Consider the following 18253-nt stretch of genomic DNA (forward strand, 5'->3'; position numbering starts at 1 on the left):
GGTTAGCAACTCCTCCTTCCCCTAGGGGACAGCTTCCTCCACAGCAAAGCCTCCAGCTCAAAACATGTACACTCATCAGTACAAAAAGCCTCAGCCTTTATTAAACAAAAAGGAGGTAGAAGACAGATAAGGGAACCGGCCAGGATCCCTCCTTCCCACTCCACATACACAGACATACAAACACAGACACAATTGAGTAAATGACAGAGACAATCAGGGGACAGACTGAAGGGCAGAGGGAGGCAGCACCCTCCGAGAGTGGGCCCGGACCCAAGGGTGGGCTAAGACCTGGGCCAGAGGCAGCCGTTCTGAGGGGTTATGCTTGAGCAGCTTGGAGATGAGGTCCTGGGCTCCCATGGGCATAGAAGTGGGGAACTTCAGGTCCACCTGCAAATGTGGACAAAGGAGAAGGAAGGGCCACATTAGTTTTACCCTGGCTACATTTTCCTTGGCTGTGCAAGTACACTCTTCCCACCCCAGGCCCTGCAGCCCTACCACCTTGACGATGCGCCGATAGGTCTCGTTGTGTGAAGCACTCTCGAAGGGTGGGTTCCCCACCAGCAGCTCGTAGCAGAGTACTCCGATGCACCACAGGTCCACCTTCTCATTGTGCATGCGCCCCTCAATCATCTCTGGGGGCAGGTAGTCCAGGGTTCCACACATTGTCTTCCTCCTGGGTGGGATGAGGAGAGTGGGTAGGGGTCCCAGGGACATGAAGGGTCTCTCCTTTCCCTGCTGCCTGATGGCAGGGAGCCAAGAGACCCAGAATGCAACAGGGGAGTGTTCCAGCCAGGCAGGGCCACTGGGGTAGGGATGAGGTGACAATATAAACCAAAGCCCCAGAGGTGGGCCTATGCACTGCCCTAGCATGTCTACACTGAGGATGCATCTTAGTAAAATAATCAGATATAAGGGCAATGTTCATCTTGGAATTAAAGGAAAACGTGGATACATCTCTAATGCCCATCAAGCATGTTCTGCTAAATAGGTCAGGTTGCATCTCTGCTGTGCAATACTATAAAGCCATCAAAAGTGACGTGGGAGTATTTTCAGTGATATGGCAAGAGGGTCCCAATATACTGAGTGAAAAATCTGGATGACAGAACTGTGAGTCTCCTATTTTTGTGAAGATATTCCTGTGTCTATATTTGCTTGAGGACAAACCCCAATGACTCTGGGTAGCAAGATCTGGAAAAGTTTTACTTTGAATGTTGCAGCCTCACACCCAGGGCTGGCCTCCCGGCCATCATACCTCAGAGAGGGGGCATGCACAGACCAGCCGAAGTCAGCAATCTTCAGCTCTCCCTTAAGCCCTAAGAGCAGATTCTCCGGCTTTATGTCTCTGTGAATCACCTTCTTCCCGTGGCAGTACATCAGAGCATCCGCCAACTCCTCCATGATCTGAAAGGGCCAATGACAGGCACTCAGACAAGGAGGGACCCCAGCTAGGAGCAGTGTACCCCCAGCCTCCAGTCCCCTGCTGGTGCCCCAGGTGCCCACCCGCCCCGACCGTGGCTGTTCGCTGCTCGTCAAAAGTGCGGCTCTTCTGCAGCTCCTTGTAGAGTTCCCCCCGGGGGGCATACTCCAGAATCAAGTAGATCCTCCTCCGGTCATAAAAATAGTTGTAGAGACGCAGGATGTTAGGATGACTGCGGGGAGAGACAGAGGAGGCCTCAGGCTGCATCCTGGTGTTAGGGAGCCAGGAAAGATTACAGGGTGCATATGGGGTGAACTGGGGTAAGATGGGGACCAGGTTGGGGACACCAGGGCTGGAAGTAGAAAGGGGGAACTGGAGGCAGCTGTCTGGATTCAAGGCTCTGGCTTGGACTGAGAGCTAAAGGGGCTCGCTGGCCACAGCTGCAGAGACAGCAACCTGGATGTTGGGGGGTTGCACAATGAGCTAGGGTTGAGGGAGCAGAGGGGCTTAGGCTCAGAGAGTATCAACCCGTACTGCAGGTGGGCCTGGATTTCGATCTCCCTGCGCAGCTGGTGTTCCACACCCTCCTTCTCTATCTGCGACTTGAAGAGGACCTTGAGTGCCACGATGAAATGGCTTTTCTTCTCCCGAGCCAAGTACACATTTCCAAACTTGCCTTTGCCCAGAGGACGGCCAATCTCGAAGTCGTCAATTGTGAAGGGCCGCCTGGTTAGAAAGTGGAGGAGGGCAGCCCAGTGCTGCTTTGTCGGTCATCTGAGGTGTTTGCTTTCTCCCATTCCCTCATCGCATCCTGCCCTCAGCCCCATTCCTCTGCATCCCTACTCCTCTTGCCCTTAGGTTTTGCTCCCCCCATTTCCTGCCTGTTCAAGTGCCCCACCCTCTCTTTTCCATCCCAAGGCTTGGGGCACTTACATTAAGAAATTGGGTGTCCCGCTGCTGTTCTCTGCCACTTTCTGGTCAGGGGCAGCTAAGGAGAGAACAGGTAAGTTGAGAACCTCCTTTGACATTCTCATACTATACCCTCCCATAGACTCTTGTCCTCTCAGGTCAATCCTCTCCCTCTTGTCCCAGTTACCTGTGGGCTGGGCATTGGCGCGGCTCATGAGGACAAGTGCAGATGGGGTGGCAGTCTCCTTGCGGAGGACTCTCTGGGGCAGGGTGTTCAGGCCAGATGGAACCTGAGAAGGAGCGGGGGTAGCTCTGAGGATGGCTTTGTCCTGGTGATCAGGCCAGAATGTGCTACAAGCAGCATTTCAGCTGCTTGCTAAAGAGCCACCCACCCATCCACCCACCCCCAGTTCAAAGAGAAACACTGATACCACAATTTTGCTCCCCTGCCCCAAGACTCTGCTCACTGCCCCATATTAAAATGGTTTATTACTAAACACCCTAAGTTAGCCTAAGATAAGGGGCAAAGGACTCACTCCAACACCTAACATTTCACCTCTTGGCCCTGGCCTACATCACCTTCTCAGCTATGAAGCTGTCCGACCTGTATAGTCCTGTCTATAACACCACACTCATTCACCCTCCCCGCTACCCCAGGGGACAGTAGAGGGCTGGGCCAATGAACATCCACAATTCAGGGAGTTTTAGCACAGAGGTAGTCTCAAAGTCTCCTAAGAAGCTCAATCTGTTAAGGCTTAGATAAGGTCCTTGAGGCCTTAAATGTTGCAGCAAACATCAATATTTACCCCTTTGCAACAACAGCTTTAGGGACACTGAGGGCTATTCTAATGGCCCTGGACCACCTCTCATTTTCAGCTTCTCGGAGTAATAGACACACTTTCTTTTGGGAGTGACCAAGGTAAAAGGGATAAAGGTTTCTCATTCAGACTCCATTCCTGATAGCCTCACTCTGTGCCCCCTGAAGGAAGGAGCTGGCAGACAACAGAACGGATGGACTCTCCAGGATACCCAAGCCCCACCAAGGGGAAGCAAAGCCTGTGCAGAGCCCCTTCTTTCTTATTCAGCCAAGAGAAGAAGAAAGCCCCAGTGCCCCTAAAAACCTGTTGACAAAGTGGTATTAGTAGACTGACAAATAAGCAAGTTGAACAAAATACAGTCCAGAAATAAACCCACATCTATGTGGGAATTTAATATATGTAAAATTAAGGTGGCATTTGAAATCAGAGTAGACTCTTCAGTGAAAGGTGTTTGGACAGGAAGATAAATCTATTAGGATCTTTACCTTACACCAGTGATTAAAACAAATTCCAAATGATTAATTTAGACGTGTCCTGGACCTTTCAAACAGTAACTTTATCTCTATCCCTCTAGAGTTTATTTCTATTTCCTGCCTAATTTATTTTTTCAGGACAAGCGTTGGGAATCATGGCCTGAAGGCCTGACCCTGCCTGCTCAGTCTCAGATATCATTTTTATGTGACAAGTAGGCTCAGCCCTACAGAGGTCCTCACAGGTGAGGAGTCACTGGCTGGTCAAGTTGGCAGCAACTAACAGGATGTGGCTGCAAATGACCAGACCAGGTTCTGACAGCAAACTCTTGAGGTCCATACGTTGGAGAATAACGGGGAAGAAAGTGCTCAGAGGATCGCCCTCTGCGGGACCTCAAATCTCCAAGCAGGAACTCGCCATGCGGGGGGAGGGGAGGCCGGGGAGGGAGAAAAGGGCCTTACCGTCTGCCGGCCGTAGGGCCAGGGGTAGGCATTCTCCTTCTGGGCCATCCTTAGAGAAAAAGGGGGAGGAGAGCTGGGCGGAGAAGGGAAATAGAGCCGTGAGAAGCAGAAAAAAAGAGGGAGGGAAAGAGGAAGCAGTCGGACCGACCCAGCCGGAAGCGCTAGCCTGGGATGGTGGAAGGGAGTGGTCAGCACGGGGGCCCCGGTCCCGCACATCCGGGCGCTCCTGTCGCCGTCCCCGCCCTGCTACGGGCCCCACCCCTCGGCAGCCCAGCGGGATGCTCGCGGGCCCCCCAACAGAATCCCGATCTGCCTGATCACCTGCCCTCCACCGGCGCTAGGCCCGCGAAAAGAGGCCAGATCACCCGGAGCCCGCGGCACAGATACTCTCCCGGCCGCCCGCAAACGACTGAACCTGCCCGGCCGCGCCCCCGCCGCGCCCTTTTCAAATATCCCGCCCGGGTCCCATTGGCTGAGCGCACCGCCCATGGCCAATTATCATTGGCTAGATGTCCTGTGACGTAAGCCATGAGGGCCCAATGGAAGAGGCGGAATGGGATCCCACGCACGCGCAGGTTCCGGTTTAGGAAAGTTTCCCAAGTCCCCAATCAAATATTTTCTGTCTTGTCCTTCCTTCCTTCTTCTTCTTTTCTTTTTCTTTCTTTTTAAAATTAAATCGTTAATATAATCAAAACTTATCCTTGTGTGTGTATGAGCTAGGGTCTCATTTCGTTTTCTGCCAGATGAAGAGCCAATTGTGCCCGCACCATTTTGTTAAACCGCCCCGTTCTCAATGTATTTCAAAGCTGCCCTTGATGTATCGTCATCGTGTACGCTGGTGTCTCTTTATGGCTCTCTATTCCGTTGTTTGTTCGTTTGCGTGTGCGTTTATTCCTGTGTCATTACTATTTTGTTCTTCACGTTCCTCGGAGGAATTTTCCAGTAACCGGCCTTCCTCTGCAGGCTCCCTGATAGCCGTCACGTAGTTTGCAACCACTCTCATTTTTCCTCCTTTCTACCACTCTCCCTACTTTTCTGCTCTTTCTTACCCTGAAATGTCATTATTGGGCTAAATGAATACATTTTGGGACTTTCTATGAAATAAGCAGTGTATGTTTGCAGCACCCTTCACCTTTCTTCTAATAATAACACCCTAATTTTCCTTTAGGGAATTACCTGTTTCCCCATTCTGTGAAGTCGGTTTCTGCTGTAGTTAGTTCCTGTTGCTGACAACCTAAAAGCCCTAACCTGATGGAGACCTATTAAAGTGGACATTGTGGTTATCTGGCTAACATCCACTCTCCCAGCTATTCACACTTCTGAAAGCATCTACAGTTTTGTGGGACTGAGAAGGAAGTTGGCCCCATCCCAGAATGTCTATTATTGACCCCATTAAAAAGAATTGGGCAAATAACAAAAGTTACCCATTTCATAAACCAAAATACAACAATTTTAGGGTTACAGTAAGTAAACTATTTTTGAAACACTTCAAAATCTTTTAACCTTAAACTAGAGGAATCATCTCTTCATTGTAAGAAAGGCATAAGAGATAGTAAAAGACATTTAAATCAAACTGATTTTCAATCCTCTTTGAATAAAAGAAATAAAAAATAATGGTTAATTAGCTAAATTTCGTGCTCTAACCAAACTAATTAATTACAGTGACTTTAAATGGCAACAGCCCATCTGATTGGGCAGCTTAATAGTTCTGACACTTTTGCAGTAATTTTTTTTTAACGCAAAGACACTAGAATGATCCGATCATGCAATGTTCATCTTATTCATGCTGCATCTCTTTGCTAATCTTGTAGCTAAGGATCTTGTTCCACTCTATCTTAGTGCACATAATTGGCAACTGTCGATGTAAGGCTTTGAAAGTAGTGTCTGACATTGTCTGATAATTCTCACTGATGGCAGTCTGGTACTCATTTTCTGCAGCTTCTACAATCCTTATAAATTATTTTGCTGTTTTCACCTCATTAGACACCGTTAGGGAATCTTGTATATCTTTATGACTCATTGGCTGAACATTACCATCTTTGTGATAATGAACCTAAATTTCTAAGATGCCAACCACTTGAGTGGTTGAAAGAGTAATTGTAAGCTTCCACTTTGACCTCCAACAAGCATTCCAAAAGTTTTTGCTTGGAACTGATGGCTTTCTATGCATGTAATAATGATTTACTATCCACCTATTTTTATACCCTACACAGTGCAGACCTCATTCAGGTAATGTTCTTTTATGTAAGCTCGCAGAGCACTTCCTGAAGTTCTCCATGATTCAATTGCATTTTCTGCTTCATAGGGTCATGGATCAGTTGATTCCTTTCCTAAGTGATCAAATTTGAAACAGATTCTGTTTTTTGGGTCCAAAACCTCTCCACTTCCCAAATCACCATATTCTGTTATCAATACCTGATCTTCATAACATTCAATTTTTAATGGAGTAAATTTGTCCGAGTTATACTGTGCAAATGCATGGAATGCTCCTTCCCCGAACATTATTATTGTTATTATAAGATTATCATTATTAAGCAATAACAGAACAGGACAGACATGAATGATAAATTTTGCTGCTATATGCATTTTCTCCTCATCAGACAACTGCTCCTCCAGATCTGCCATCTTCCTTCTGGCAACAAATCACCAGCCCTATAGGTCTCTAAATTAGTTCATAATGCTTTTGGTTTCAAGCAACAAAAAACTTGTTAATTGCATAAATAATAGGGATCTATTTTCCCTTACACAGCAAGAAATCAGGAGGTAGGTGGTTGGTTTAGGAACTGAACAATGTTCGAGATCAGGATTGGCCTCTTTGTGATTCTCTTAACATTTCCCTTATCATTGCAAGATGACTGCCAACTCTATCTGTCCAGTTTATCAAGAAAAGCAGAAGCCTTTCTAGGAGTGCCCAGTAGATTTCTTATTGCCCAGAACTGTGTCACATGACTACTGCAGATCGATACTTTTATAAAATACAATACAAATTAATTCCTTGAGAGAGGAAATCTAAAAAAACATATAAAAATTACAAGCCCACATTTTTTTGTTATAATCAACATATATAATAGTACTCTGATACACGCTACGATAGTTTTTAAGTGCTTACTCTCAAATTCTATCTGTGTCCTGGACCAGAAAGAAACAGTTCCTGAAATGGCACTAGTCTGTGGACAACCCTTTGAATACCAACAATATACATCCACAACAGTAAACATAGTCCCTTCTGAAATTAGGTTCTGCTCCTCTTGGTCAGGCATACCCAAATGTACTGTCCTAAAAATGTTTATTCTTGTGTCATTACTATGTTGTTCTTAAAAGTCCTTCACAGGATTAGCAGTTCCCTCTGAGAGTAATTCCTTGCCTCATTACTCTTTCCCCCCTCCCCTCTGAGGGTAACTCTTTCCTTCCTTTGTTGTTGGGCAGTTGGTGGGTTCAGGGATCAAAGCCTGGACTTTGGGTTATCAGCACCACACTCTAACCAACTGAGCTAGCCAGCCATCTTTCTTCATTACTCTTTGCTTTTCACCTCCCAGGTCATGTTAGAGGTTCATTCTAGCTACTGGCCAAGTAACAACGAGAGGTGGCCATGAGGGTAATTGTCACTGTCTTTCACGTGACTGGGAAGGGTTAGAACTATATTGTGTTCCAAAGGTCAGGGCAGGATGGCTAGGATACTACAATGTTTGGGAGGCACAGATGTCAGTTCCTTTTATTCCTGATAATGGAATATCACAATAAGAAATTTCAAAATTCTCATCATCAACCAACAAGTCCCTTCCAGAAATGAGAGGCAGACTGGGAGGGTCGGGAAGGGGCTTCTTGGGGAAGCTTGGTCAGTATCCCTGCATTTCCCCACTGAGTTGTACTCCTTAAGGTAAACCTGAGGCAACACTGCTGAGTTAAGTAGGCACGTCAAGACATGGCTGTCCTCCATCCAGACTTACCTGGGTAACTTACCAGACTTACCCAGGGCAAACGACATCATTGCTGGGGTTTATTCTTGACTATTGTAGCCCAAGTGTTTGCCTTTGGTACAAACCACAGGCCTGGACCAAATGAGTTTCTGCCATGATGACTGAGGCCTGAGGCCCTGTCCAGGTCTAGAGTATGGGCCATTTGTGCACCATCCCTGGAAGAATCAGCAGGGACAGAGTGCCTCCTCAGGTGCCTGAACAGCAAGCCTCTACGCTATGCCTCTGATGCATTTTTTAACTTTTAATTGAAGCATTCATACAGGAAATCTACAGCTGGATGGATTTTCACAAGTTGAACGTATCTGTGTAACCAGAGCCCAGGTAAAGAAACAAACATTTCCAAGGGGCCCTCTTGGCCTCCTTTTCAGTCACACTTTCTCAGGAGTAACCACTATCCTGACTTCTAACCCCATATATTCACACTAGTTTTGCTTGCTTTATACGAAGGGAATCATACAGTATATATTCTGTGCCTGACTTCTTTCATTCAATATTATCGTCTTAGTCATGTTTAAATGGTACATTTTATGTTAAATATATTTTACCACAAAAATTATGAAATATCTTTAATATCAAGAATGCTCTTGAAAAGCACCTGTGTAACTACTATTCAATTAGTCATGTCTTAATATGTTTTGCTATATTTGCTTCTGATTTTTTTTTAAAGAGATAAAGACATACAGGTGAAGCTCCAGTGTAAAATTTCAAGAATTAGGTCTATGTATATTGATTCTCTACCATTTTCCTCTATTGTTGTTATGGACAGAATTGTGTCCCTCCAAAAATCATATGTTAAAGTCCTAACCCCCAATATGACAGTATTTCAAGATAGGCCCTTTGGGGATGTAGTTAAGGTTTACTGAGGTTATAAGGGTAGGGACCTAATCCAATAGGGCTGGTGTCATTGTGAGAAGCGGAAGAGACACCAGAGCTCTCTCTCTTCCCCACCAACACATGAGAAAGGCCACATGAGGATGTGGAGACACAGGGATGAAGAAGGACATCTACAAGCCAGGAAGAGAAGTCTCACCAGACAGCAACCCTGATGGCATCTTAATCTTGGGCTTCTAGCCTCTAGAACTCTGAGAAAATAAACGCCTATTGTTTAAGTCACCCAGTCTGTGGTATTTTGTTATGGCAGCTGGAGCAGACAGATACAGATTTTAAGGTCAGTGGAAAATTACAACAACCCAATCCAGGCAGGACTACCAATGGCTAAGAACCTTTAGAAATGAAGGTTTGGGTCTCCCCACCAGGTAAAGGACCAGCTGAGGTGCTTGCTGAAGGTGAAGGGAACACAGAACGAGTAGCAGAAGAAGGTAGTTACAAATACAAGTGACCACCACGTGACCAGGTAGTGAAACAAGGACTATAGCTGTCATGAGTATTTCCTCCTTACTTTTGTTATGACTATGTTCGTGTGTGTATGTGTCAGCTAGTAAATGTAGGCGAAAAGATAGAAGTAGAAAATTACCATTTTGCATCTTCTTATAAGATAATTAATGCAGGCAAGGTTGCTCTGGTTTGGGCAGCCAGAGAGGGGGAGCAGGACTTCCAGAGGGCCAGCCTCACACCTGCTCCGCGTTAGGTCGCCAGAGTTCCTAGGTTGTCGCCTTGCTAAATCATCAGCAGTTCTTCAACTGGAGCACACACAGCTTCTGTAACCAGGGCTGGTCGACTGTCCGCCTCTGTCTTGGGACACGTGACACAGTGACAGCTCTGGCAGAGGGCGGGGCAGGGGTGAGGGAGGGGAAGGGAGAGAAGGGGAGGGCAGGGCACAGATTCCAACCTGGGGGGCGTCTGCTGTGCGGCTGGTGCTGAGATGGCTTAAATTCTTCCTCAGCAGCCCAAGCCTGTCACGCCAACAAAGGCACTCTGTTAGTTAAGGAGAGAGATGTCAAGGGAAGAAATTGCACGTTGGGAAGGACAAGGCCTATGGAGTGGCTGGCCTGAATTTCTGGGTTTTCTTTTCAATGTACCAGAAACAGGAAAAATGCAAGTGGTTCCAGGCTTCTAGTGACAGCTGAAGACTTCAACAAGTTCGTGGGTGGAAATTTAAAACACACACACACACACACACACACACACACACAAGAAAAAAAAAAGAAAAAGAAAAAAAAGTTCGTGGAAAGATTCGTATGGTCTTCCAATTTTTCTTTCCGCGAAGTTTTGGAGTACCCTCGTATTTTATACCCTTGCGTTTTACATCAAGTTGACATGGATAGAACATCAGAGGCGATGAAAAACATTTAAAAATTTTTGAACCCCCCCCAAAAAAAACCCCAAAAATAAAAATAAATTCTGAACCCAAATTCCGAATACAAGTAAACAACACTGGAAAAATAATTAATGAAAAAGAAAGAAAGATCATTTTTGTTTGAAAAACTCACACAGCCCTTGGACGGCTTTACAGTTAGCAGAAACAGCTAAGGAGAAACTTGAGCCGGAACCTGAAGTTTCAGAAAATTTATGTCACGGACCTAATTCCATAGTGGCAAAGAAAAAAAGATGTACAAACATGCTCATGGCAACATTTTAAAGAGTAAGGGAAAAAATGTACAAAATCAGACAACCAAAATGTCCAACTTTAGAATTGTTTAATGATTTACAAAATTGTCATCAAATTGTAGGTGGTCATTAAAATAATAATTATAAGAACTATAGAATCATATTTTTATTACAACAATGAATGAAAATAATGGAGTACAAGATTATGGACACCACTGGCAAGTGTAAGTTAAATTGCCAAAAATGAAAACAGTGGTTTAGAATAATTATTACAAATGACTATATTCCTTTAAAAATGATTAATTATGGCTACATTCTTTCCAATAGAGACCATGTATTGCTCCAAATACATTTTCTGAACAAGAGGTGGGGACTGTTCATGAACAATTTCTGTGTTAACGTGCTTAAAATATCCATGAGATTAAAGGTATTACTATTTTAATTGGTTGATTTGACAGAAACAGTGAAATTTGAAATAAAAGTGCCCAAATTTGTATTTAAGGAGAACATTCAGATACTTCAGAAAAACAGAGTCAGAGAAATTCTCTAGCTTGTATACTTATATAACAGAAGGAGGGTTTTTTTACGTTCCGGAAAAATGTCATCACAAACCTATTTGAATACCTAAAATGAGTGCTCCTTTTGACCCCGACGTGATTTGAACACGCAACCTTCTGATCTGGAGTCAGACGCGCTACCGTTGCGCCACGAGGCCTTCTCGAGTCCGCGGCTGGGCCGGTCTCGTGAACAGACGCGTCGTCAGCACTGGGAGGCGGAGTTTTACTCTCAGGCCCCTCCTCTGAGGTGGTGTCTGCGCAGTTTTCCGAGTCGCCTGTGGGCGAGTCGCGCGGGCATGCGCTTAGGAATTAAACATCCTCTGGGTAAATGACGAAGAGAAGCAAATCGTGCTAAGGCGCACTTGGCTTAAGGTCCAATTCTTTAACCTTCAAAAACACTGAGGTCACTCAACAGAGAAGCGAGTTTTACGTGTTTGGGACTTTTTTCTAGGGATGGTAAATCGTTACGGTGTTGCTGCAGTCGTCGCCCCCGATTTTAGACTTGACGCCAGCTCTGTCGGTGACTCAGGAAACCCTCCTACTCAGCTGCCCTGAGCCTCGGTTTCCTTATCCGAGGCTGGTATAACCATGCGGTCTCACGCTGGGTGACCGGCCCGTACTGGCGTTGATGGGAGCGGGACAGACGGCAGCGGTTACTCCTGCCTCGGCCTCGCTGGTGCCCGCCCCCCAACTCGCCGAGGCCTCCGAGCACGTCACTCAGGACGACCGAGGAAAACCTTATCTGAATCTGGGACTAATCGACTCTGAAAGGCGTTGGTGGTATAGTGGTGAGCATAGCTGCCTTCCAAGCAGTTGACCCGGGTTCGATTCCCGGCCAACGCAAGTACCGTTTTCGAAAGGTTTTTCTGTTCCAATCCAAGTAACCTGGGCACCGTTTTCTGCCCCAATCCAAGTAATCTGGGTCCCGGCGTCGCGCGTTGACGGCTGTTACGAGGGCCCTGCGATCCCTGCCAGGCTACCACGTTCCTTGACAGCTGCTGCATCTACGCCCCTCCCGTCAAGAAGCCCTTTGGGGTATCTCCGCCCGGGACTGGGGCTGTGCGCGAGTCGCGGCGCGAATCCGCAGACGCAGAAGCGGTGATGTCCCCCGTCCCGACGTCGAAGCCGCTCGCTCGGTCTCGGTCTGAGACGGGGATGAAGCGAGTGCAGAAGGTCAGGTCTGACCCTAATCAAGTCACGAGTACCCGGGTCGTTTCTGTTCTGTGCCGTTTGCTCATCTGTGTTTTTGAAGCCAACGTCAACGAACACGCCATATTGAAAGAAGGGAATAGTGGCTAATTTAGCCACACGTTTAAATTGCACACACGTTTAAGTTTATATTTACTTGGAGTAAAATATAAACTTGACCCGTACCGGCCAGCCGTTGTCTATGTAAACTCTCTGAGCTCGAGAGCCGGAAAAACTCCTCCCCTCCTTTCTTCCTCTGCGTCTTATTTATATATCTATCCCAGGGCCCAGACGGATATTTTCTAAATAAGTAGGATTTAATGAATTATAAAATAGATTATAAATTATTTTTAATGGAGATTCCAAAAATACCTGCTTCTCTCCCCGTCGGGGAATCGAACCCCGGTCTCCCGCGTGACAGGCGGGGATACTCACCACTATACTAACGAGGAATAAGCTGAAAAGGACTCCCTCCAGGTCGTTGATCTGAGTTCTTGATCGGCTTGTGCGCTGAGGATCGGATCTTCAGGGGTCTGGTCACTGAAAAATGCTGACCGCAAACCTATGCGCGTTCTAGACAACAACCGAACGCGAGTCCCGAGAAGGGCGGAAACGAACAGAAGTGACCAAAAGAGACAGAGATGCCCAAGGCTGCAGAGACCTGAGCTCTGACAACCCCTGGGGTGTCCCGAACACACTCCGAATAGGTTCCATCCCATTCCAGTACCTGTCATCCACACTATAGGTGGACAGGCATCGATCAAACCGAAACCAGGCTCTGGTGCCCAAGGCGAGGCACCAAGCAGGAAAGCAGGGAGCAGAAAGTGAGCGTCTTGCCCACGTCTGGACGTGTCCCCGCTCTCCCTGGAACGCCGGGAAGGACTGCGCACTGGGATTCTTCTCGGCACCGGGGAGTCTACGTACTCAGAACAAAAGAGGTCACTGCACAACAGTTCACAGCGATCGGTTTCCAGCCCAGCCTCCCCTAGCTCTGTTCAGGTGACACAAATCGTGGGGCAGTTCAGGTCACAGAAAAGAAAACCCACAGCGGGCTCGTCCGGGATTTGAACCCGGGACCTCTCGCACCCGAAGCGAGAATCATACCCCTAGACCAACGAGCCGACGAACAGCCGTGGCCGCGGTCGCCCTTAGAGGTCGTACCGGCTTGCCGCAGTCTTGGGGACACCACGCGCGGCGGAGCTCTCCTGGCGTAAGCTCAGGCACCACCGCTCGAGGCTGGACCCTCCGGAGCAGGCGTCTGGGAATCTCTCTTGGCTCCGGGCCCTCGGGATCCGACTCCTCCCAGGAACTAGCGTCGAGGAAGTGGGAGGGAGTGATCCCGGCCTAGCTCCCTGACGCCCTCCACGGCTCCCCTGAGCATCCGGGTTCCCGCTCCCTGCGCCATCCCATAACCCGGGGTCTCGACCCTTCCCGACCCCGCCCGCAATCCTCGGACCCAGCGCCCCGGCACTGGGTTTGAAGACAAGCGGTGGAGTTGCCTGGTCTCGGAACGGGCCGGGGACAGTTCTTGAGCCCTGAAATCTCTAGTGAACACCAGCTCCCCTCGCCGTCCCTGTGTCTGTCCATCCTCCTGGGCTGACCGGGCCAGACCGGTCGACAGCCCCTGGTCTCCCCAGACCGCGTGCAGTGCCCAGGCGAGTGACAGAGGAATAATTTCTGGGGCTAAGACCCACGGAAGAGGCGTCATTGAGCTGTGTGGCCGTCGGGCTATGGGGGGGGCCCAGCTTTCCAACCTGCGGCGTGGGGCGGGGCGCCGGGCCTGCGACCGGACGCGGCCCTGACCCCTACAACACCTGCCAGCATTGGCCCCGGGGCTTCCGGCCTGTGAGATCAGGTTGCCCCTACCCTCCCGTCTAGCCTGTGCTCTCCAGTTCCCTCCCAGAGGGAGACCCTCCTACTTGCCGCCTGAGACCCCCGGAAGGTAAGGGGCTCTGAGGCACGCGGCCGCGTAAGTGCGGTCCCAGGCCTGTAGGTCCGGATTTGGGATTTTGCAGTGTTCCGTGGGCTTCTCGGTGAACTTCTAAGCTGTTAATAATATACTCACCATGCTCTTTACGGGGCTGCCAAGAGACCCGTCAATATCTTGTGGAGTCAGTTGCGGACCACGCGTCCTGCTGTCCCCCAGCCCAGTGCCTACTCTAGAGGGTCCTGCCAGCGGGGTTCTGACTTGCAGCAGTCCTGGGCCAGCCTGAGAGCATCTCTGGTCTAAATCATTTTGTTCCACGCCCCAATCGTGTGATTTGTGGGGTCAGGCCCTTCCTCATGCCCCATCCATAGATACTTTGGTGAGGGACTTCAATGAGAAATTTGGCTCCAAGTATTTTCTTTCCCAGGTGTCCCTGGCCAGACACTGGGGGAGGGCAGCAGAGGTCAGCTCAGCCTTTCCCATCAGTGTCCCAAGTTTTTCAGGTGGATGAAGAGGTTCTCACCGCTGGCATCTCCTCCCCACACAGACTTTTCCAATTCCTGTCTCCCTCTTTTTTGGGCCCCAGCTTTCCCTGCCAAATTCTCCAGGCAACTCTTTCTTACCTGGTCTCAGGCATTTAATCTGTGCAGAGGGTGAGGCCTAAATCCTTTACAACCATTACGAAAGCTGAGGCCTCCTCTTCCTGGGAAAATGCATACTTTACTAGAGAATTCACAGATACCTTGAAGTCCCATCCATGGATTCTACTTTTAGAATCCAAGAACTAAGGGGTAAACAGATGATCATTATTTCAACTTTGATAGAAGTATGTTGCATTTTTAACAGGAGTCAGCTTTACACTGAACGATTGAGTTCTAAGGTTTAACTCTGGGCAGTCACGGTGGTTTGAGAGACTGGGTGGGAAACAGGAAAGGGTGAGACTTCCTTGGTGAATCTGAGGCAGTGGCAACTCCCCTCCCCGCCTCCCCCACCCCCAGGACCTCCCTAAGGGACAATCCTGGCATCATCCTGAATTTCTATCCCTTCTTCAGACTCTGCATCCTATGAGTTATTGAGTTCTCTTTTATTTTTTAAAAAAATCCTAAACATGCCTTGTATTTATCTTTTCCTGTATCTTCCCTGGTGCAAGCCCTTGACATTTCAGTAACCAACCCCTGCCCACCCCAACATACTCTGATTGTAGCATTCATCTATTATATAATTTAATTTAAATTTTTTTGTGGTTATTGTCTGTCACTCCCTCCCCTCCAATATAAACTCCAGTAGGACAGAACTTTTCATCTCTTTTTGTTCCCTGCTCCGTTCCCAGAGCCCAGAACAATGCCTGTTACACAGCAGTGATTTAATAGAGCATATGGCGAGTTTCTACTTGGTCTTTTAGACTTAACTCACCTCCACCAGGAAGCCTTCCCTGACCCCCCCACCCTCAGACCAGATGAAATGCCCCTTTTCTCAGTGTTCTCACGCACCCTCGTCCGTGCCCTTAGCGCACTGTGTTGTGATTGTGTCTTCCCAGGAGCGCTGAGAAAAGGGGCTGTGCCTTATTCATTTGGTTAAGCTCCGCGCCCAGCCGAGTGTTTGGCGCAAACGTGGTCTCAGCGGTGCTGCATCACTTGCTTGACCTCAAGATAGCAATTCCTTCGAGCCAAGAATTTTGCTTAGACATCTTAACAGTGGTTCTTGGGGCAAGGGATGGTATCTATACCTTTCTGCCTATCTTCCTAGGGGGTTAGGCCCTGCCAACCAACAGTTCACGGATCCCATTTCTCGCCTTCTCTACGGCTCAGTGCTGCAGAAACGCGCCCTATCCTTCCCCACCAGGCTCCTGGAAACCCCACCAGAATGTTTCTCTCTTTACTCCTTGTTCACTTGGTCCCAGCCCTTCAGCGACCTCTTGCAGAAAACCAGATGGCACCAGGCCAGCCAAATCCTGCCACTAACTCCGAATCCTAACTTCCCGCTTGTGGAGAGGGATTGAAAAAGCTACACGGAAAAGGTTATAATGTACATATAAAATATTAAATGATGAGGCCCCAAACCAAAAGAAATACAATGAAGACCCAAGCAAAACAAAGCGGCTCAAGTCCCAGGGTAGGGGATGAGGCCTGCGCGAAGGGGTGGCCCTTCCCGCCGAGGGTGGGTGGACGCGGGGACTAGTCCCCCCGCACAGTGGAGTGTGGCGTCAGCCGGGCAGAGGCGCGCTGGGCCCGCGCGGGACTCCCGCCGGGCTCAGAGGACAGTCTTTCGGGGCTGCAGCCTTCCGAGATCGGCCATTCGGCCCAGCAGGAAAATCCGGGTGCTCTAGGGGTGGAACTGAAGTTCTTGCGCTCTCTGATGTAAAAACAACCCATACATTCACTAGGGAATGCGGATTCTGCCACAAAATGGTAGGAAACTCTATATCCTCGATTGAATAGAGGCACCGCTGGGATTCGAACCCAGGATCTCCTGTTTACTAGACAGGCGCTTTAACCAACTAAGCCACGGCGCCAAACCTGCCCATACTATTTCTATGGGTGTCCTCCTACAGGAATATAGCCGTGGAAGCCAGGACACAGTTTTTTTCAGATTTTTTTTTTTTAAATTAGGGATTCCCTCCAATGTTGAAGGAAGTAAATTAAAGATCTAAAATCCAGCCAAGACTGTATGATTGGAGACCCCCCTGGATTCTAGAATTTTGCGAGCGGGATATTTATGGGTGCAAACTGGATCAGATTCTCCATTTTGGAGAAGGGAATGAGCACGTTGAGAGAAAAAGGGACGTAGTCGGCAGGATTCGAACCTGCGCGGGGAAGACCCCAATGGATTTCTAGTCCATCGCCTTAACCACTCGGCCACGACTACAAGAACCTCTTGCAATTTCTCATCTCACACATTTCTTAGTTCCCACGCTCCAGGAACATTTCATCTGCCCTATACCTTCCTCGGCTCCAGGACTGCAACGGCTAGAAGACTGGACGGCGCTCGCGCCAAAGAACAGAACCGAGATCAACCTTCCGCTGGCGGCCGCGCCCCACAGAGCTCCGCCTTTCTGAGATACTCGTCCTCGATCTTCCCCATCCTCCCACCGGCCTCCAGAAAGCGCTCGACGGCCGCTGGGAGCGTTCCCTGCGCCCAGGTCAAGAGAACTCCGCCCTCCCACGCCCAGAGGAGCGCTGGCAATTCAGGTTTTGAGAAGCGACAGGTGTAATGTCGTTTTGTGATCAGGAGGCGACCGATTTCTGCCAGCAACTTTTGGCTGACAGGATGAGAAAAGAAAAGACCGCCTCGTGGCCCGTACGGGGATCGAACCCGCGACCTTGGCGTTATTAGCACCACGCTCTAACCAACTGAGCTAACCGGCCGGCTGTTACGGTTTTCCCTCTGGAAACTTACATGTGGCATTGCTGAAGTATGAGCACGACAACGCTAAATTCATCAAACTCTTGGCATGCGGGCTTTACCGCTACCCAAACTTCTTCCAAGAACAAACTGGAAGGAATCCCTAATAGCCAGGAAGAAATGCCCCTTTAGAACGCGGTGTTGTTAACTCCAAGATCAAGGGTTCAGATCTCCTTACCGGCCAACCACCAAAAACAAAACACTACAAAAAAAAAAAAAAAAGAAAGAAATGCCCTCCGAGCAGCTCCAAGAGGTGTAGCTCAGCTTTATTTCTCCACCCAGCTAGCAGACCCCACGAAAGAAATGTGGACACACCAGCCAAATCCATAAGCACCCCCAAATAATTGCTCCTGCAACCCCTAATTGTGACCTACAAGCTCCTGCTGATTTCATGGTGTTGATAAAGATGCGCCTTAGGCCTGGCCCTGGGGAAACCCACAGTGCTAAACCCTTTGACTGGGGTTCTATAGTAGCTTCCTCACATGCCCCTCCTAGAGCTGGGTGCTTCCCTCCCCCCACACCCACATATCCATCTTGCGCTTCCCAACAACTGTAGGCTCTCATACTTGACTTCTTCCCGGGCCCAGCCTTGTTAACCAAGACCATCATAGCCATGTT

At 48.6% G+C, this 18253-nt stretch overlaps 1 protein-coding gene, 7 non-coding genes and 1 pseudogene across 8 annotated transcripts; 1 reads left to right on the forward strand and 8 right to left on the reverse strand.

The window, feature by feature from the left end:
* Nucleotides 1–72: 72 nt before the first annotated feature.
* AURKB (aurora kinase B) lies at nt 73–4156 on the reverse strand. The gene is made up of 8 exons (XM_008581706.1): nt 4077–4156; nt 2514–2616; nt 2351–2405; nt 1952–2143; nt 1511–1649; nt 1253–1401; nt 499–673; nt 73–387 (listed from the first exon to the last, which is right to left on the reverse strand). The coding sequence occupies exons 1-8, from the start codon at nt 4122–4124 to the stop codon at nt 214–216; spliced, it is 1035 nt and encodes a 344-aa protein (XP_008579928.1). The 5' UTR covers nt 4125–4156; the 3' UTR covers nt 73–213.
* A 1950-nt stretch (nt 4157–6106) lies between these two features.
* On the reverse strand, nt 6107–6701 carry LOC103597860 (annotated as a pseudogene).
* A 4503-nt stretch (nt 6702–11204) lies between these two features.
* Nucleotides 11205–11276, reverse strand: TRNAW-CCA. Its single transcript has one exon. It is a non-coding gene; the product is annotated as a tRNA-Trp (tRNA).
* A 613-nt stretch (nt 11277–11889) lies between these two features.
* On the forward strand, nt 11890–11961 carry TRNAG-UCC. Its single transcript has one exon. It is a non-coding gene; the product is annotated as a tRNA-Gly (tRNA).
* Nucleotides 11962–12686: 725 nt separating this feature from the next.
* TRNAD-GUC lies at nt 12687–12758 on the reverse strand. The gene has a single exon. It is a non-coding gene; the product is annotated as a tRNA-Asp (tRNA).
* A 597-nt stretch (nt 12759–13355) lies between these two features.
* On the reverse strand, nt 13356–13427 carry TRNAP-CGG. Its single transcript has one exon. It is a non-coding gene; the product is annotated as a tRNA-Pro (tRNA).
* A 3244-nt stretch (nt 13428–16671) lies between these two features.
* TRNAT-AGU lies at nt 16672–16745 on the reverse strand. The gene has a single exon. It is a non-coding gene; the product is annotated as a tRNA-Thr (tRNA).
* Nucleotides 16746–17015: 270 nt separating this feature from the next.
* Nucleotides 17016–17098, reverse strand: TRNAS-AGA. Its single transcript has one exon. It is a non-coding gene; the product is annotated as a tRNA-Ser (tRNA).
* A 426-nt stretch (nt 17099–17524) lies between these two features.
* On the reverse strand, nt 17525–17598 carry TRNAI-AAU. The gene has a single exon. It is a non-coding gene; the product is annotated as a tRNA-Ile (tRNA).
* Between the last annotated feature and the right edge of the window lie 655 nt (nt 17599–18253).

Source organism: Galeopterus variegatus, unplaced genomic scaffold, assembly GCF_000696425.1.
Source record: "Galeopterus variegatus unplaced genomic scaffold, G_variegatus-3.0.2 Scaffold2442, whole genome shotgun sequence".
Classification (NCBI taxonomy): Eukaryota; Metazoa; Chordata; class Mammalia; order Dermoptera; family Cynocephalidae; genus Galeopterus; species Galeopterus variegatus.

Bases quoted from the DNA above. Each gene is read 5' to 3' on its own strand.
- AURKB (XM_008581706.1), bottom strand. From the start codon at position 4,124: ATGGCCCAGAAGGAGAATGCCTACCCCTGGCCCTACGGCCGGCAGACG. The intron at 2,406-2,513 runs GTAACTGGGACA...TTCTCTCCTTAG, and splicing joins CGCCAATGCCCAGCCCACAG to CTGCCCCTGACCAGAAAGTG. The intron at 2,144-2,350 runs GTAAGTGCCCCA...CTTTCTAACCAG, and splicing joins GGGACACCCAATTTCTTAAT to GCGGCCCTTCACAATTGACG.